A 21,223-nucleotide genomic window follows, 5' to 3' on the forward strand; every position below is an offset into this window, starting at 1 on the left:
TTCCTTTTTCATTCTTCTGGCACTGTGTGTACTTAAGAGTATTTTTAGTCACATATATGAGGGACTTACTACTATCTCTAAATCTATTTGATTTTCCATAGGGAGACTTACTCACAGACTTTATACGTGAGCTAGACTAATTCCTAGTCTCTTGTCAAAATGTGTCTCGAGTTTAGTAATAGTTTTATGATTCTTCTGTGTCACAAAGGGTTTTTGTTACTTGGTGTTGAATGGTATGCCTGTTTATTAAACAGTCCTGGTTTCCTAGTGGACCTTCCTTTCATGGTTACGCTGCAAAGTTTTACTATTTCTCTGGCAGATTATAAGTAGGGCTGGGTTTTTGTCTGGACAGCTTCATGGGTCAGTTGGTATGTATGGCCTAATCTGCCAGAAATATTGTTTCAGTAGGTCCTTAGATTTAATCTTACATAAAAACAGTATTGATTTTGAAAGGCAAAAATAAATGTAACAAAATATATTTTTCTAAGTAAACTTATATTCACAGTTTAATATCTGAAACTCTTTCATATAGGTGCTATGAACTTTTACAGTAATAGAACAGGTTTGGCCATAGTGATGAATGTCAGAACGCTTTTGGCAAGTGAGATTTTTGTTTTTAATAGTAGGCTAAACGAAAAGTTGTAATAGATTTTGAGAAACTAACTCTTTAAGGTAACAATATTAAGTTACATTTCTTAGCTTTATAAACGACAAAGTATTTCTATAAGCAGTTGATGCTTGGTTTTACCTAGAATGAATGGCAGTACTTTTTTTTTTTTTTTTTTTTTTTGTGGGGGTATGGTATTGCGTAAGCAGGCAGGCATAAGGAACAGTTCCGGTAATGGACAAATTTTCAATTAGCTCATGTAGAAAAGTTAACTGTCAATATAAAACCTTATAAAAAGAGTTTCCTATATAGTTGTTTTCTGTGTACCTGCAGTGTATAGTTTCGGAGAAATGTTTTCTTTCAGTAATTTGTACAGTTAACACATAGATTAAAATACTTTGCTAAGTACAATTCAGTAACTTTGCTAGTTTTTTTCCTTGGATTTAGCTATCGGTTTATGATAATGGATCGATTTGGCAGAGATCTTCAGAAGGTGTTTGAAGAGAATGCAAAGCAATTTCCCCATAAAACTGTACTTCAACTAGGCCTGAGAATAGTAAGTTTAAAATATATATATACCTTTACAATTTGTCTTCCTCATATAACTCTTTCAGTTAAATCCCAATTCTGTGCTGAATATAGGTCCTCTGCTGGGTGGAACTGGGTACTGCATTTATGTAACTGTTCTGTTTTGTTAGCTTGATATTCTGGAATACATCCATGAGCATGAATACGTGCATGGAGACATCAAGGCCTCAAACCTTCTTCTGGGTTACAAGAACCCTAATCAGGTATTTCTGATGCATTTTATTCCTCATGTTTTAAACCTTTTGTTTGACAACACATGGAAGTGCTTTGAACCTGTGAAATCTAGCAGAAGCTCATTTTTAAGAATGTATATAGTAACATTATTTCTGCTTGACATTTATATCTAGTTAATATTCTACAATTTTTTTATGCAATTTGCTGGACAGTTATCAAATTGACTATTTGCCCTAAATAATATTCTAGAGCCAAAAAAAAATTGACTCTCAAATAGGTATTTGCAGGTGGAAGCTTAAAATTATATAGCACACCAGTAAATTATGTTTGCCTGTCTGCATTGTTACTTCATTCCTTTGTTCAAGAAATCCATCAGATAAGTGTTCTGTTACTTGGAAAAAATGGTCTTTACAGTGTTTATTGTTCCACTTGATTTACGGAAGTCTTTCATTTGTCTGCATTTTTAACTCTCTTTGCTATTCAAAAAATGTATATTAGAGTTTCAGAATTGTGTATGTATTCTTGCCAAAATGTTTTGGCTCATGAAATAAGTAAAATAATGTCAGTTTTCTTAAAGTAACTGTGGTGTTAGTGAGGGGTAATAGTATATAGTAGTCAGTGTGTTCAAATGGGACAGCTGACTTTAAAGAAGGCAGGACAATAAGTGTATTCTTAACTCTGCACATTAAGATATGGTAGGATTTTTTTTTTCTTGCTTTGCAGCTTGCTGGTAATAACTGACAGTTTTGCTATATTTGTCCTCTGCATCGGCAAGAAATGACTTTAAGATCAGACTGGAAAACAACAAAACCTAATACATAGTTTTCAAATCATATGTACTAATCTCAGTGAAGCAAGGATCGTTTAAATTAAAAAAGAATATATCAGTTTTTGAGTCTTTTTAAGAACTGAGAATGATTGGGAGTTACATTTATTATTTGTGTATTTTTGTATTTATTGGAATTCTGTGTGGCAATTACTAGGTATACTTGGTGGATTATGGACTTGCTTACCGGTACTGTCCTGAAGGAGTTCACAAAGTATATAAAGAAGATCCTAAAAGGTGTCATGATGGAACTATTGAATATACCAGTATTGATGCACACAAGGGTGTGGGTAAGGATGTAAAACTTTGTTCTCAGCAATAGACATTTGTGCCTCCTTTTTAAAATAAATCCTAAAGATGTTGTTTGTTGCATTAAGTTCGTAAACAACCAGGTTTCCGAATCTGTTTTTTTTCTCTGTGGACTCTGCTGGCATTTTTCTTCTTCTAAATTTACTAAATTCAATACTCTGTTTTTAATGCAACTTTCTTAAATAGGTTTCCTTAATTTACAAAGACTATTAAGATGTTTAGTGTATTACATCTTATTAACTAGGTAGAAATGGAACAGTACTTATGAGATCTTGATAGACGAACAGGTCCTATTTTCAGGAGTAATAGTTTCTTCTATCAGTGTGAACATTGTTCCTTCACATTTAGCAAAGATACACAATATTCTTGTTTATAGATTAATTTTTATATGATGATTGAACAAAACTTTTGTTATGATATATTAATAATTATGCTTATGGTCACTAAACATCAAAAGGCAAGAAGTAAGAAAATATTGAACATTAAAAAGCAGATCTGTGAATATAAATTGTGGACCTATAGTGAACACCAATTTTATTTTCTTTATTCTTAAATTTTGTTTTATTAGCATAAAAGTGTGTCTTGCAAAAATGTCAGTTTTTGAAAGTTATTTACTCCAGGAGGAACTGTTGCATATGTACTTAAAACCGAATATAAACAAAGGTGGCTTGAATTGCTCATTTATCCTTTTAAAGTGTAATCTGTGATCCATGTATGTGTTGTTTGTTTTTCTTTTTGGCAAGATTTAGGAATATGATGTATTTCTATCCTCTGTTAGGTTTTCAGGCCACATAAAATATTTCAGCATTGTGAAGTAATTATTTCAGGAGCTGTGTTTCAGCACTATTACCTTTTTATAGAAAAGGTGAAGTAAAAACTGTTTTGAACAGAAAGTCTATCACTTCAGTAACTTGATCATTTTTTTCCCACAATCTGAGTACTTAAAAAGCTTCCCAAATTGGGAGAACTGCAGCATGTCATTTCCTTGAATAGAAGAAAGAGATTGCTAAAGGACTTGAAAAATGAAGTTATCCTTCCAGTTGTAGGAACACTATTTTTTCCTTCTTTGCTTTCATGCTTTAAATAAATAAAGAACAGATACAGTAGCATTCCATTGCTAGCATTGGCTTTCTATTGTTTTAACACACATACAGATTTTAACTGTAGTTTAACTGTGTTTTTTAGCTACTGTTACGGATATATATTTTTTAACCTCTGTGTATATATTTAGCACCATCAAGACGTGGTGATCTGGAGATCTTGGGTTACTGTATGATTCATTGGCTTAGTGGTCATCTACCATGGGAGGATAATTTGAAAGATCCAAATTTTGTCAGAGACTCAAAAATCAGGTGAGAAACTACTTGTTTTCCTTTTGAAATAAAAAACAAATGAAAATGTCTTGGTGCGGAAATGCTTTGTACTTTCAGTACGTTTCCTTTTGGTCAGCAGGGTATTGTTTTTTATACACCTCAATTTCTCTTCATTGTGTATCATGTGTTCTTGGGGTGTAATTAAACTCTACTTTAATAAAGTTTGTCTAGTAGTATTTCCTGTCTCTGACAGTAACCTAAATCAGGTACTTAGAAATTGTGTCAGAATAGGGCAAGATTTGAAACTTGAAAGAAACAATAGTTTTGTTTTTCAGATGTAGAGATAATATTTCGGATTTGATGGACAAATGCTTTTCTGGGAAAAATAAACCAGGTAAGAGGAGCCATTTTATATTATAATGCTTTGATTAATACCACTTTGAAGTCATTCGTTATTGGTTTTAATGTATTTTTTTCTTCAAAAATAAAAAAAATAAAATCATCAATCATCAATCGGTTTGGTTGCCATCACTGAATTGTAGAAAGCTTTGACAAGTAGAAGCTCTGAAATGCCTCCTTACATTGGATGTTTTGAGCGTGTACAGGGGAAGGCTATTCTACTCTGTATTCGATTAAGAACAAGTGAATTAAGTTGCTGCAAAAGGTGAGGAGTCATCAGATTGTCAACAGCATTTTCTTCCTAGGAGGTGTGTGTCAGGCATTTGTACTCCAATCTGTTGCTGCTTTTAAGTCCTCTACTGAAGTTTGTAACCTTTACTTTTCTCAGCAGTGACAGAATGGCACTGATAACCTTGCTGAGTAGTAGCAGTTTACCGTTCTTTTTGGCTGAAGTTATATGAACTGCAGTGACTGTGCTGCTTCTGACAGTATTACATATTTGCAAGTGTGCAAGTATAAGCTAATTTTTACAACTGAGCTTTAGAAACGTAAAATATAAAGTAATGCAAACTTGAAGTCTAGAGTGTTTCTGTTCATCATTGGTGACGTGTTGAGTAGATGTTATTTTAAAAGCTGACTCTACTAGAAATCTGTTTTCTTGGGATTTCAGACTTAAATGTTTAATTATTTCCAGCTACTTCTGGTGGTCAGTAGAGGGTTGCCTCTGTCAAGTGTGACTTGTCTGGTTTTCAGTAGTAAAATTTGTTTCATGTATTTTTATACATGTTTCAGTCTTAAACTGATGAAATTCCTCGATGACATTGAGTTTCCTATTCAACATTTTAAAATACAGACATAAGAAATATCGTAAAAATAAGCATTCATTGGTGAAGATTGGCCTATTACATTGTTTATGACTGTTTTCTTCATTGCAGTAAACGTATAAAAAAAAAAGTGATGCTGTCATCACTGGGTAATGAAGCTTGGTATAATTTTTTAAAATGTGTTGTGATAAAGTCATAATTATGAGTTTATAAATAACATTTTCAAAAAAATAGCATAAGTAATGCACACATAATTTCTGACTCTTTTGTGGTAAAAGTGAGTGATTAAAATGTTTTCTTCTAGAAATTAATTGGAGATACCATTTCTTTAGATGAACTTGGCAAATACATGGAAAAGGTGAAGCTGTTGAGCTATGAAGAGAAACCTGTTTATCAGCATTTCCGAGAAATACTTCTGCAAGGTCTTAAGTCCATTGGGCAAAAAGATGATGGAGTACTTGACTTTGGCTTGTCCGAAAATGGAGACTTGCAAACAAATCCCAGGCAAAAGGTTTTTACTCTAAATATTTGTCAGCTTTCAATGCTCTTTTTTTTTTTTTTTTTTTTTTTGAGATAAATGAAGGAGTGGTATTGGAAGTAGGTGTCATAAATGTATGAAGTAGGAAATAAGCAAATAGCAAGGTGTTTATTTAAGTCATACTCATACGCACTATTTCCCTAATTTAACACTAATTGTTAGGAAAGGCTAATAAAGATGTATGTTTATAGGTGTACTTTTATAATAGATAATATCTTGGATAATAGAATGTGTATGTGTAGTTGTAATGACATTTGAACAGATGAACATTTCGTTAATGGACTTTTTTTCCTTAAGTTGGTAGAACTCTCCAGATGGGTCAAAATACGTGAAAGGTAAAGTAAATCCAGTTTTCCTTTTCATAGGATGATAGAATGATTTGGGTTGGAAGGGACCTTAAAGATGATCTAGTTCCAAGCCCCCTGCCATGGCAGAGACACCTTCCACTAGACCAGGTTGCTCAAAGCTGACCTTGGAACATTTCAAGATAAGGATGGGGCATCTGCAGGTTCTCTGGTGCTGTTCCACTGTTTCAACACCCCTGTGGTAAAGAATTTCTGCCTTATATCTAATCTAAATCTGTACTCTTTCAGTTTAAAATCATTACCCCATGTCATATCACTACATGCTGTTATAAAAAGGCTCTCTCCATCTTTCTTGTAAGCCCCCTTTAAATACTGGGAGGCAGTGGCCTCCCTGGTGCCTTCTCTTCTCCAGGATGAACATCCCCAGCTCGCTCAGCCTCTCTTCATAGCAGAGGTGCTCCAGCCCTCTAATCGTCCTCATGGCGCTCCTATGGACCAGCTCCAACAGGTCCATGTCCTTTCTGTGCTGGGAGCCCCAGACCTGGAAGCAGTGCTCCAGGTGGGGTCTCACAAGAGCAGAGCAGAGGGGGAGAATTGCCTCCCTCGACCTGGTGGCCATGCTGCTTTTGATGCAGCCCAGGATATGGTTGGCTTTCTGGGATGCAAGTGCATGTTGCTGGCTAATGCCCAATTTTTCGTCCACCAGTACCCCCAAGTTCTCTGCAGGGCTCCTCTCAGTGCATTCATCCCTCAATTCCAAACATCAATACAGACTGCCCCAGCCCAGGTGCAGGACCTTACACTTGTCTTTGTTGAACTTCATGATATTAGCTTCCTTTCCAAGACTAGTTCAAAGTTTAGTTTTAAATATACGTCTTTATGCTATGTATTTGATTCTGGAGTGTACATACTGTATTCACAGTGACCTAATACGTTATTTATGAACCCTAATTATGGTGGTAGACTGGGGGTATTTTATTCCTTGTGTTTAAGAAGCCTTTAACTCTAGATTTGGACTTACATTTGAATACAGCCTAAGAACTTTTTATGTTTTAGGAAAATAGTATGCTAAAACAGTTTATAATAAGAATAAAAAATGGGCAAGCAGTTGAACAATAAATATTATTCCTGTACTTCAGCCTGCATTTATTACTTGTGCGTTTGCATTTGTTAATAACAGGTGGGCAGTTTATTGGTTCCTCTAGCATGAACCAGGGAACTGAGAATTACAATACAGGATAATATTAAAAGAATTCTGCTTGCTTGCTGACATCGGAAAAAAGTTGTAGGCTCTTAAAGTCTTCTAAGGATACATCTATCTCCAGCCTTCCTTGCTTCATTTTGCCCAGTAAATAGTACTTTGGCTAAAACTCTCTGGCCCTGGTCTTTATAGTAATATTTTCTGCCAAATCGAGTGTAAAGATCTGTCCAAAAAGAGAGTTTATTAGCGTAAATTCTTCTGTTCCCCCTGTGGATCGACATGGCTTGAGACCTGTGTTTTGGAAAAAAATAAATAAATCTGTTTGTAATGGTTGGCTGGCTTCTTTGCTGAGTAAGTTGGCCTGCTGCAGAGCCAGCAGCTGTGACCTTTAATGTCCTTGTCCAGCAGAGATGGCTGGTGCACATTTCCAGTGGAATAGAACTTCAAAAATCTTATTTACATAGCCAACATCAGTCAAGACCATTCTCAAAGGGTGTGATAATACTTGTGTGTAGGTTCTTATGTGCTAGCATCAATTAATGTTTTTACACTTGCGCCCTTTCCCCCCTCTCTCCCTCAAGAAGCACATGCATGGTCAACTTACTCAGTCATCATAAATACGTTCAAGCACTGAGGTAAAACAAAGGGTGTTGCTGTCCTTTTTGAAAAAGGGTATTCAGCTTAACGATTAATATTGCAGTGCACTTTGTACTAGCTATTTCATGGCAGCTACTGCTAGGTTGTCTAGATGGAATAAGATTGTTTGCTTGAAGCCAGGTTAACATGTAAGATAGTCTGCTTGCTTTTGACAAAATACCAGGTCAAAGGACTCTTGCTTCTACGCTGGATTTTCTAGCCCTTGTAACTGTGGTGGTAGGCCAATAGATTGCATTGGTTATCCTTCCAAGGCTGTATCTTGCACCTCCCTTCAAGCTTGAATAGTAAGAGAGTCTTCAGCGGGATGTCTCCCTTCCCAGAACGTATGTTTGGGACCTGATGTTCTTAGCTACATTTCTGTCAGGGTATCTTCCAGAGGGTATCATGCATTAATGAGAGGCCAGGAGAACTGGAAGACAAGATCTGCCAGTTGAGAGAGAGCTGGACAACAGAACTGCTGAACATTTAGATATGCAGAGGAAGAATGGAATAACATGTATGTATTTTCAATTAGCATATTATTTTGAGCAGTGACAAGAAGCTTAACTTGACAACTGCTTGAAAGATGTGTTCTCTCAAAGTTCCAAATTTTATCAGAACAAAATGCTTTCTGTAAAGGTAATATATCAGTGATCAGTAGCATCTTGCTTCTGAAAGCCAGTATATTCTACCACATGTTAAATTTCTTTTGGCATGCTTGATGTTTAATTTGGAAAAGAAAAATGGAGCCTGGCATCCTCCTTTAAGAAGACATTAACCTCTAGTGTACAGTATTTGACGCATTTTGATAGTACTGATTTTTCAGTTCTGGCAGGACTTAAGACACCTACTCTTCAATTCCTTTGGGGCGATCTTCCATAATACTGTCTAAAAAGCATTATTTCATGTCTTGAAGTTATGCTATTTCATAACTAGAGGAGAACTTTTGCCTTCTGTCTAAATTGTTACAACATAGGGTTCTCTTGTGCAGTCAGCTTGTATGGCTAATTGAGCCACGATGTGCACTAAAGGTTGCGTATAATCATGGTTGGTCTGGAATCTCAGACATTCTCCAGTACATGGATATCTGGCTAAAACTCACAGATGCCTTCTATATTAAAAGTTAGCATTTTATTTTCTGTATCATGACTCAAGTTTCCCCAGATGTATAAGTAAATGAAACACAGTCCACAGTTGTGCTGGAGTTTTTTTTTTAATTTCTGTAAAATACATGCATGTTGGTTCATGTGTGTGGTATTTTATAATAGTTCTAGCTGAGCAAGAAACTAACAATAACATGTGTTGAAGGAGGTATCTGGAACTCTTGACTAAATTATTTAGGGTAAGAACCACATCTTATTTTTGTTTAGTGCTTAAGAGTTGCTGGGAAATACTGGGAGACAACTCTATTGTAAAATATGTTTTTTAGTGATTTGTAGTTCCATCTAACATTCAGCCTCAGATGCGCAGGTGTTGCTTTTGTCAGATGAATGCTGTCTGATTTCTATTGCTATGTAATTCACCTGCATCAAGATTAAGAAACCATTTTTATTAAATAAGCTTGGAAACAAGATAAATGTATTTTGCTTTTGTGTAGCATGTATTGGATATCTGTTTTTCTGATGAGCGTTTAAAATGTTTTCTAGTACAATTGGGAGGAATGCATTATCTCTCGTATAAAAGCAGTACTGCGCTGAAATAGTCCTCCTTAATTTTGGTCAGAATGAACAAAAGTGTCTGTGTTTATTCCTGCCTAATGCATCACAAATCTGCTGACATGCTAACCTTGGAGTCTTGGCTGGCGGTAATCAGGCCTGTGCACCGGCAGGAAAGATGTACCTAATGCACTCCATCAGTGCAGTTTGCATATGGAAGTTCTCACAGGGGAGCTGCCCTGTGCCAGCTGAGGGTTACCTGCCCACTGCAGTTATTGTATGTAATTATCGAACCAATCTGTTCAGCCCAGCAGGGTTTAGATGGTAATCATGAAGCAACACTTTGGAAAGGAAAGATGTAATGCACTCTCCCCTTCTCTCACGAGCCACGTGAAGTTGTAACCACTTTTAAAGCTGTATTAGTAAAGCTATAGTCTTACACAATTCAGGAAGAGGTAAACTCTTCAAGTGTTTAAAATGGTCAGCTATGTCTCTGATACGGATATGTGTCAACTCATCCTTTGCAAAAATTATGTGGCTTTGGAAAAAAAAATCTCCAGCCTTAAGAATAGTTTGTACTAGTAAGATTTAATTATAATACACAGATAAAACCTTTAAACGCATAGAACTATTAAGATAATGTACCTTGAATAGGGTTCAGCTTTCCCAAGTGCCTCTCTTTGGAACAGAACCCGTAGCTGCTATTAGACAAAAATAATAACGTACCGTCAGTGGGTGTTAGGTACTTCTAAGCTGTGCAAAGAAAGCCTTTGGAAGCCAGGATCCAGATAAACATGAATTTAATGAGGTGTAATTGCTAAAGAAAAAGCAATTAACATCAACTTTGCTTAAAATGTTTTTCTTTGTTCTTTAAGATTATTCAGATTGATTCCTTTGTAACCAGTTACACAATGTAAATAAAAATAGGTTTTGATCATAAAAAGTTGTGTTTTTATACATTAAAATTTCAATTCCTAATGTCATCTGTCGATAGGGGAACTGAACTTCTAAATTTTCTGTTGCCTAGTACTAGTGTTCTTGTATTAATATATGAATAAATTTTCTTTACAATTGGAGACCTGATATATTATATGTGGGAATAATGGTTAAAATTACAGAATACCATGTGAGGATATTTTCTACTTTGTGTGGTCTTCCCTTGTCTTGAGTTCAATTGCCATTTGTTTTACAGAAAAAAAGAAAGGCAGCAGTTGCAACCAATGAGAGCAGTGAAGCAGAAGTGGAAGATGCAGGAAGTCCAGCAAAAAAGAAGCCTACTTCTTCTAGTAAGTCAGAAGATCATTCTTACAGGCACATATACTGTTGTGGTAGGTTAACCTTGGCTAAGGGCCAAGCTCACACCCGCCATTCACTCCCCACATCAGTGAGACAGAGGGAGAAAAGAGGTTGAAAAAGCTCTTGGGTTGATACGAAAAGGGGAGATTCCTTATCAGTTACTCTTGCAGGCAAGACAGACTCAACTTGGAAAAATAGTTTTAATTTATTACCAATTAAAGTAAATTTTGGTAGTGAGAAAGACAAACATTAAAACATCTTGTCTTCCTGCCCTTCCCAGCTCTGCTTCTTCACTCTAGACATTTCTATTCCACTCCCTGGAATACGGAGGGCATGGAGTGTGTGTTATGGTTAGTACACAGCACTTTGTCTGCGACTTCTTCCTCACGCTTTTTCCCTGCTCATATGTGGGTGCTCTTTCATGGGCTGCAGTGCTTCAGGAAATATCCATTATGGTGAAGTAGCCTAAAAATAATAAAGTAGTGGCGTTAGACTCTACCTTAAAACAAATCTTGTTTAAAAAATATTGATGGAGGAGTATAGCAGGATGGGAAAATGTAACATTACAAAGACAGTAATATTGGTAAGTTATGAATTTGCTCTAGTATATTTACTCAGTGTGGTACAAAGTACAAGTAATTAAGCTAGTATTATTCCAGAAGGTAACACTGATCTGTTCATTTTCAGCTGTTTACATTATAGAATTCTGATCATTAAAATCAGTGGTTATTTCTCTAACTTGAATGCCTTTTGAATTGTTGATCTCAATTTATTATGAATTTTCTAGTCAGTCAGTGGCTAAAATAACATTAGCCAGATTATACTTTCTTTGAAGGAAATACAGTTATTTAACATGGTGCTGACTTTTATTCTTGGTTTTAGCAGATTTTCTCGAAGGCCCTGTAACAAAATGTTTAAAAATACAGCTGACTACATACTAGTTATGTTTTGATGCACATGAACAGAATATACTTCCACTTTATATTATATTATATATTACACTTTTTATTCCTCTGGGATTGTGGATTGAGATTTTCAAAGACTGAGATGAAAAAGAGCTTCAGGAGTTACAATCTAAGTGTTAGCATCAGCTTTTTAGAAACGTTAAGATTTTTTTTTTAACTAATAGTATTTGGGAAGTTGCATGTATTTTCAGCATCCAGTGGTTAAAACCAGTGATGAACACGAATTTACATTTAAACATTCTTTTGCTAACTCAATAGATTTACAAGTGAAATGGTACTAATTTTGCCTTTTTTTAGTACTTACCTTAATGAATGCCAAGCAGGGGTGGGGAGGGCTTACCAAATTATTTTAGATAGAGTGATGCATGTACTTCTTCATCTCATTGTTTTCAAATTTGGAATTAAAAACTTTACCACTTACAACATGATCATAAATCTGTGTTGAAGGAAAAGGCAACTCTTTCATAATTTGATTCTGGTGCTTTTGATAAATTGGAAATAGCTGATTACAGAAATATTTAGAACTGTAGTTCCAAATCTGACTGGTTTTATGTTCCCGTGGCCTTTCCTTCTACTTTATGTGGTAAGTCCTGTGACTAAAAAAAAAAAAATCCTAGTTTACTGTCCATTAAAAAGGATAATTTCCCGATGCATCTTAATTGTAGAAATTAAAGTTTAGTCATACAAGAACGTTTACAATTTTTTGAAATGCTATTTCATTATAGGTATGTCTGGATAGGGTTTACTCTTGAGGTGTTCAAATAACATCTCATGAGTATTTGGACTTACATGGCAAGAAGATTGATGCAGACTCTTGCTGTTTGGCTAATTGGCGTTAACTGCATCTGATTACTCAGTTTGTCCAATCCAGTCCAAAAGATTAGTTGGCCCCAAAAGACCCTGATCCAGCTGTGCAGCAGTCTGAGCACGCCATGGTGCTCAGTTGTCTGTAGGGACTCTGCTAGTACAAAAGTCTGTTACTGCTGAGATTAAGGAGACCCAGACTTGGTAGAGGAGAAAGAAAGAGCAGAACTAAGAAAGGACAAGCAGGCTTGTCCCGTGAAAGGTAACCTTACAGGATAATATGGATGATGTTGAAATAGTCAATCTCTTTCCACCAAGCAAAATACAATCAAAAGATATCATTACTATTTGAAAGGTTTTTTTTTACACTTCATTATAGTTCCATTTTCAGTATTAGCCTCCTTCATGTAAAATATGCAAATTTGTAAGTGATGATGCTGTTAAAGCAAAATACCAAGTTTTGGCATACACTGTACATATCCACCAACGCTTCTGCAGGGCTGTACTGCATAATATTAATAGTTCTAGTATGCTTTTTAAAGTCAATGTATGGAATAGGCAGCTACTATAAGGAACTTTTGTGAAAATAGCATAAATACTGCAAAAACAATAGTTTTCTGAGAATTTGTAAACAGTCCTATGTTCAAAGCTACCACCACTGGGAGTTTTCTTTAATCTTGGGGTCGATGAAGATTGGGTTGTATCAAACAGAATTTTTTATATGAGCTTTTTTCTTTCGTGATTTTTAAAAACATTTTTGGTTTTTATTAATTGGAATAATATAGAGGTAATATAGAGTGAAGTTCTAACATAAACGTGACATATAAAGTCCTGCATTTTTTAATGGGATTTTTTAATAGGTAATACTGCTAGGGGTAGGAATTGTGTGTGTCTGTATTGCTGTACAGCAAGCATCTAACATGGTAAGGCCTTAACAGAGGTCGTTTGGTTACTCTTGCAGTATAAAAAAATATAACCATGTGAACAGCTCTATGTGAAAACAGTTACACTCATGGATTGGTTAGAAGGCATTCAAAAGTAGAGGTTTAATAGCATTTCTCAATTAATAGGTACTTAGCATTATGCTTATTTACATTGTGTGGCTTTGCATAAATCAGTCTCTGGGGTTTTTGTCCTAGAAATCTTTTCTTTCGTGATTCAAGCAAGATTTATTACTTAATGTTGGATTAAATCTATACTCAGGTTCATTTTTGTATTTACAAAATTATTGATCTTGTTCTCAAACCTTAGGAGAAAGCAAATCATAGGGGGGTTTTGAGCTTTTTTGTGGTACTACTTGTTCCTCATCTTTGTAGCCTACACCCATGCATATGTTATAGGTCAATTCTTGCCTCTTAATTTTATGTCTTTGTGTAAACATTTTCAGAAAAAAAAAAAACAAACAAAAAACAGTACTTTACAATAGCTATGATAATTATAACTATTATAAGTCTGTTATTCTTTTGTTGTTTCACTTCACTTCCTGCTCATGATGATAAGTGCCAAATTTAATTTTTTATACATAAAATATGGGAATGCTCCTGTTTATATCTGTGTCTACTTGGAAGACAGTTTTCTATTTAGCGTTCATCAATGTTTTAAGCATTTTTCTGTGCATTTTTTTCTGAGTACTTTTAAGAGCTGAACACCTTTAAAATATAAGTACATTAAAGTTGCATGTCATGGAATGCCTTTCTTTCATTTGTTGCTAATGAAATGTAACATTTTAAGTGAATTAAAAAAAAAGTAAGGAAAACTTTCCATGGAGTAAGTTTTTGTATAATCACTTCACTTGTTTTGTGTAATCACTTTTGCATAGCTTCATCATTTAAGAATAAAAGTGATGTCTATTTTTCTTGTTTTTCTGTGAACTGAAGATACACTGCAGTATTCCGACCAAGTACTGCAATTCAAACTCAGATATAAAATTTGAAATACAATTTTTTCTCCAGAAAATAAAAAATTTATTTGTAGTGTAGTGACCCAGAATTTTACAGAGGATTATAACCTTTTTTTTAAGATTTAAGTAATACTAAAACTTATTTCATCTTGCAAATTGCTGTGTGATGGAGAGAAGGGCTATTTTTACATACACGCTGCGTGTGATTACTGATTTATATGTATAGGTACAACTGTGTTTTAATACCTCTTCAGTAAAGCTGTTTTTACAAATAGAAGTAAATCAGTCTTTCAGTTTTATCTAGAACAACTTTGTATTACATTTTTAACAGAACATTCGTAGATTCAATGTTATCTTGAGGAAATATGCAAGTAGAAAGCCATAGAATAATATGTTCTTGTGTCCTGATGTCTTCCCATTTTTTCCAACAGAAGTGTATTGGCTTTATTTGTTATAGGAAACATCTATTGGGAAATGGGACTCAGGACAGTACCAAAAGCCAAACACATCCCACAACTGTACAAACTTTATTTCTCTTCCCCCACCCTGCAATCATATATTTCCTGGAATTCAAGTCATATTTCCATTCTTCTGGTCTCTGCTCCTTTTTCTGACTCAAATTTCAGATTTTTTTTTTTGTAGAGGAAAGAACTGCTGAGAAGGGGGAACAAACCAACTAACCAAAACTGCTACCTGTTGCCCTTGCAGTCTCTTTAGCAGTCTTCTAAATACCGGAAAATTATTGTTTGAGAAGTGTTATGCTACAGGGCTTCATCAGCTATGCAGTGTTCCCTGGATAAGCTGGGAAAAGGCCTGCCAGAACTATATACTCATCTTTACCTTTTTTTCTTCTTGAAGGAGGGAAAAAAAAAAAAAAAGAAACCTTACTGTATTTGATCAATGCGCTCAACTGCTTGTGTTTCTTTTCTTTTGAGGTCAAAAAGTGATAGCTATATTGTTTAATTATGATTGTGGCAAGTGTAGTTTAAGAACTTGTACAGACTATAATTGCTGGCACCTTCCAACCATTCTACAGAGCCTTTGCATGTACTCAGTCTTTGGAAGGTGTAAATTCAGCATATGCAAGTGATGCAGTTGCTCACCTGCAGCATTCTTTCTGCTAGATATTTTTTTTCATTTACCTGATATTTGCTTCAAGTCTAAAATCTGTATGCTGTACTGTTTTTAAATATTCTAGGCTATGATATGTGATCTAGCAGTCACCTGTGACACCTACATCATACTTGATTTCATCTGCTTAGTAGTGGTGTTTTCATGCTCAGAATCTCTCACTGTCCATTTTCATCAAAGCTGACAATTAAGTGGGAAGCTTGGGACTATCTCTGCTTGTTTTTACCAAAGAAACCTTTGTCATTTATAGAAAATTTTCTTTTTTTTTTTGATTCAAGTACACTTTTATGTCTCTTTCTGCAAGTGGAATGAGAAGGGTGTGCAATAGAATTGGAAAACAAGATGAGAAGGGACATGAAAAAGTGGTGGGCTCCATACACCAGCTTAAGGACAGGATTTTCTGCCTACACTTTTGTTAATCTTGATACATAGCAAATTTTCCTTTTAAAACCTCCATGATGAATATTCTAAAACATGTCTGGTCAGTGCCTCTTCTAATACTTAACTATCCTTGTTACTGAAAAGGGCTTGATAAGATGAAATGTTTTCTTTTGATACTTTTAGTAGTTACGTTGAATTGTGCTTATTTTTTGCAGCAACCTTTGATGAGTATGAAAAGCTGCACCATCACATCTCCCCTTTTTTTCCCCTTTCTACAGATAAGCTAAATAAATTCAATTCTTTTTATTTTTTTCTGGGGAGCTAGAAATAATGATCACCACTCCAGTTTTTTTTTCCTCATTTTGCCCTTCAAGAAAGCTGAAAAATGAGAAGTGCCGAAAACTACATAGAGTGCTGCTGGGTTTCTTTTGTAGTATTGCTTTATAATACTGTTTACATGGAGAGGATCAGATACTATAGTCAAGTTGTCTAATAATTCCTCTAGAGCCTGTGGGACTCTATACCACTGCTGAACTTTGTTACAGTCTCAAAACAAGCTGTGCAGTGACACCATCTGGTTTATTTTTGCCTATATTAATTCTTCCTCATTTAAATTGCTTTCTGAACGTAATTCAGTTTAATCTGCTTTGTAAAAGCCCTCTCCCTTGCTTGTAGTAGCTTTGTTTGCACCCTCATTTGGTGCTGCCCACACAGGACTTGCTGTTTTCAGAAACAGAACTGATGTTTCTTCTACAGGAAAAATTTGTGGGAAAGGGGCAATATATGTTAATGGGCTAACTAATTTTGAAAAAAGCAGTTGAGGTTGTTGGTATAGACCTTCAGTTCTGAAATAGCTGCAAAATTTATACCTAAATGTGTTGACAGCAGTGGTTTTTGTTTAATGTAAGTTAATCAGATACTTAAAGATAGTATTTCTGCTGTGTAAGCTTGAAATTATGAATAAAGGGCCATGACAAGTATTTTTTTTTTTTCCTTTTTGGTACGATCCAATTGGAGATTCTCTATGAGTGTGTTTATTTAGAAAAGCTTTGAAAAGAACTCATTAATGATGAAGGCAAATTTGGAGGCAGGGTGGCTGTCTTTTTGGTGTTCCAGCACGGGCAATTAGAAATGGGTAAGCTCTTTCTGAATGAGGAATTAGTAAGCTTCATTTGCTTGTATTGTTCTCGACTACATGAAATACTACATTCCTGAAATACAAATATGAAAACTAGATAATACATTCTTTTTCTTCTGTAAATAAACACCCCATAGTGTTTTCCTTTCTAAGGTCATTGTTTTCATAGACAGTCTTCCTGATATTAGAGCATGAATTTCACCTGCCTTTGCTGCATAAGGTTATGTGATTTATAATCTGATGAAAACAAAATCAGTTACCTCAGACGAAACTGGGGAAGAGTAAGGTTTTTTTTTTTTTTTTTTTTTTTTAAGGAGAAAACTTTGGTTATTCTCTACTTTCTTTTGAAATACAAAAATTCTAGGGAAAAATCTTAGGATGGAGAATGGAAAACCAGTACAGTTGACAGGATAACTGAACATACCGGCCACTATAAGGACTCAATTTAAAAGCTCACAAGAGAAGTGTGTTGCTAGAATTCACAACTATACTTGCTGAAACATTGTGTGACTTGAGTTTAAATATAAACTAATACTTAAAGGTATTGTGCATGTCATCTGGGAGCAGGAATGATTTACATAGTTAAGCTGCCACTTTAATTTGATACCTGTTTGTATAGCTTTTTGGCTACCAGAACTTCTAAGGGTACCAGAATGGATCAGATTTTTATATAGCAGTTGATGTTGGGGGGTGTCTGGTGTTTTGCCAGAATAGATCTTTCATTGATAAAGCTGCTCTTCTCAATAAGAAATCATCCCTAGAGCTGTCGGTTATTTTGTGATTTATTAATCAAAGATGCATTGTCTGACAAAATCTATTTGTAGTTTTATGTTGAATGCAGCAAATGATTTTGGACAAAAAATACTTCTTCATTCTCCGTTTCATTTTCAAGAATGGGAAAATTCTTCAGAGTTGATCTTGGCATTTTCAATTTCCAAACAACATTTTAAGAGCAAATTAAGTTATGTAAAATAGAACAAACATGAAAGCAAAATAGGCAATAATTCTTTGCTTTTCTTGGTGTGGTTTTGGTTTTGGGTGGACTGGAGACTATTTTGGTTTGTTGAGCATTGTTCTTTGCTTCCTTCTTTCTTCCAAATTTACTCATTGAGCTTGAATGATCAGTGACTCATACTGCTCAAAGGCTGTTGTTGTCTTATGCAAGAAGCTTTTTACTAAAGGACTTCCATGAAACTCAATCTTACATCATTTCTGTGTCAGTAACACAGATCAGGAAGTTGACAGGAACTTTAGGGTTATATATAGGCTAACAGGGAGAAATTTAGATAGGCATATTGACTTCAAGGAGGAAATTGGGATTAAAAAATAATCATGAGAATACCATGAATAGAAGATGAAAAACATGTAATTGCTACTGTGTATCTGAAAATGGTAGCAAGTTTTATTATATGTAATATCTTATTTTCACAAAAGTGACAGGATGAATGTGATTCATGTAAATGAGCTGCATTTTTTTCCCCTTTATTTTGAGTGTGGTCTTAAATAACCTGCCTGCCAGGTTTACTAAGGCTCTGTTCATTTCAAAGCTATTTAGATGGCTATGTTCATTATGGTTTTTAATAAAATGTTGTCAAATAATAGCTTTGAATCTGAAGGTTAAGTTGCACTGATATAACAATGATGCCAAACAAAAGTCTTTCTTCTACCTTTGTGCCTTCTACCAACTCTTTCATAAGCTTGGTTCAGAATGGTCTAGGCAGCTGCAACTTATTAAATAAGCCATCAGACCAACAAGTTAAGTTCTTTACAAGGTTACAGAGCTGGATCAACTTAGCACAAGGTTCAGAGGGCACCAGAAATGACTCAACAGTGGGAGGGATCACAGAACAGGATTTTGGCATACAGGGAGGAAGGACGAGTTTACAATTGGAAGAGGACCTGACTCTATTTTTTGGTGGAGGTGAGCTGTTAAATTGGCTCAGCAGTATGTAACTGTGGTTTGAGAAACTGAAGTGCATAATGTGTTTTTTTCAGTATAATATTGGTGCACAGAAATTGTGGTAAATTCCTCTGATTTTTCCCTCATGTAAATCAAAACTAAATGGATAATTGGAGTTGGTCTATCCTCTTAAAATATTGCAAAGAATCTTCTTGTAATCCATTTCTATTATTTTACAGAAAATGTTGTCTTTTTTTGATTGAATTGCAGAAGCAGTAGCTACCAGAACACGGCAGATGACCTCACCAAAAGCCAAGAAAGGCACAGCAACCAGGAAGAGAGTTCAGAAGTAAATAATAAATGGAGCAAAAAAATATGTTGCTCTTCAGCTCATCTCTGTTTTTTTTTTTTTCTTTTAGTTACTGCAGCACTGGAATCTATTACTTTCCTTTTTACATGATCACTCCTGTAAAAAAGCAAAAAACACCCTTGGACTGCTGTTTGTACCTGTTTTTTAAGAATAAATGTTTTATTAAAATATTTGAATAATTTATGTATACTTTAGTACTGATGCAAAATTTTGCCAACTTTAAAGTGAGGATGCATTTTTATTCTTTAAGACATGAATTTGTGTATATAAAAGCAAACTAAAAGAAAGTTGTTTTTTCTGCTTTATAATGTAGAAATGAAGCATCAATGTAGTTTTGTTATGGGGACTTTTTAAGGAACCGTAGTGTATCTAATTTCTTTAAATTTTGAATAAATTCAAAACAGGTCACTTTAGATGTACATTCAGATGATAACAGTTAGGAGTCTGAAATGATAGAGACATCTTTTAAATACTTCTCAAGTGTTTCAACCAAGAGAATACAAGAAAAATCACCTTTCCTTTCTAGCTTGTAACAAAATGTTTAAATAATTTTTTGTAGGACAGGTACTGAATATTTTGTTTTTGAATGGTGTTTGTATTATTTTCACATTATTCCCATTATCCAGAGTTTCTCTGGAAAGAAAAAAGAGACCAGAACTTCAGACATAAGGCCCAGGGCATTAAAAATAAAAAGAAAAAAAAAAAAAAGAAAAAAACATGCCCCTCCTCAACCCATTCCTCAGGTTTTTGTTTTATACCAGTAAAGAGGCATTATAAATGTGAAGAATAACTTTGTAAGCTATCTCGTTCTAGTGAAAGCCTGACTTACTTATGCTTCTCATAAGAAAATAATGCTTTACCTTTATTTAATAGTCAAGAAACTTGTAAGCTTACAAAAACTTTTTAAAAGCACTTCTTCGCTTGGCTTTGGGTCTTCAGTGTTGTAAGTCAAAAAATGCAGTATTTAATTTATGTGAAATACCATTACTTTTCATTTAGATACGACAAATGCATATAATTAGGGCATGAGCATAATTGTCATCAGGGAGACTGCTTTATGAAGTTTGGCCAGCCAAAAGGAACCCATATGAGCCAATGGATTGTGTTTCCGTGTGGATGTCCAGTGTACCACTCAGCTGGCTGTGTAATGCTTGGATAGCTATACACTGAAAAAATGTGTTCTAGCATCAAATGCTGAATGAATGATGAGCTTATGTTTTGAAAACAAGGGTATGTGTTATTTTCAAATAAAACTGGAAAAACATATTTAGAAATTGTAGTGCCGTGGCATTTTGTGGTGACTGGTCTTCGGACTTGTTTTCTTAGGTAATAGCAAAGTGTGCCTGATGGCTTTAAGCATAGCATTCTATTTCAGAAGTAACAGTAGGACTGCTGAAACCCCTCATAGGTAAATCTCAAATCAAGCTGCTGTTTTAACTCATTTAATAATTTTGTTCAAAAAGTGATAAACTATTCTGAAGAACTATTATCAAGAAAGTATATTGTATTCTCTTGTCTTGCATACTCAAAGCTAACGTCTTTCTTTTATACTTTACTTGTTTGACATTTTAGTAGCTTGTTTATTGATAAACTTTTTGAAAACTTGGAAAGAATGCTTTCTTTTGATATTACCAAAACCAATTGCAATAAACAAATTCTTGCATCCCTGTTTTGAATGTTTGAGCTGCAGATTTCACAAGTGGGGGCCCCTAACTCTTCCCACCCCAAATTGTCTCAGAAAAAGTTTTTACTGGCAAGTGTTCTATAAATCAAAAGGGTGCTTTCCATTCTAGGTGACTGTTGCTTCAGGTCTTGTCTCTGCTCACAAAAAACAGCATGCAAAACTACCGTCTTCACGGGCATGAATGTCTCTGGCTCACTGTAAACTGCAGTGATGTTTAAACTGTGGGATGGCCAGGATGAGCCAGGAGGAAGGCTGTGATAATGTCTGCACTACTGCTGT

At 34.9% G+C, this 21,223-nt stretch overlaps 1 protein-coding gene across 1 annotated transcript in view; it reads left to right on the forward strand.

Annotated features, from left to right (window-relative positions):
* VRK1 (VRK serine/threonine kinase 1) overlaps positions 1 to 20,790 on the forward strand; it is a 32,874-nt gene extending 12,084 nt beyond the window's left edge. The window contains exons 6-13 of the mRNA XM_084287369.1: positions 1,055 to 1,163; positions 1,306 to 1,398; positions 2,353 to 2,485; positions 3,736 to 3,856; positions 4,153 to 4,211; positions 5,373 to 5,551; positions 10,568 to 10,661; positions 19,161 to 20,790. Coding sequence (XP_084143495.1) covers positions 1,055 to 1,163; positions 1,306 to 1,398; positions 2,353 to 2,485; positions 3,736 to 3,856; positions 4,153 to 4,211; positions 5,373 to 5,551; positions 10,568 to 10,661; positions 19,161 to 19,243 — 871 coding nt within the window. The 3' untranslated portion in view covers positions 19,244 to 20,790. The remainder of the gene's footprint in view (positions 1 to 1,054; positions 1,164 to 1,305; positions 1,399 to 2,352; positions 2,486 to 3,735; positions 3,857 to 4,152; positions 4,212 to 5,372; positions 5,552 to 10,567; positions 10,662 to 19,160) is intronic.
* Positions 20,791 to 21,223: the final 433 nt, after the last annotated feature.

This window comes from Netta rufina (genome assembly GCF_964035555.1).
Source record: "Netta rufina genome assembly, chromosome: 5".
Taxonomy (NCBI): domain Eukaryota; kingdom Metazoa; phylum Chordata; class Aves; order Anseriformes; family Anatidae; genus Netta; species Netta rufina.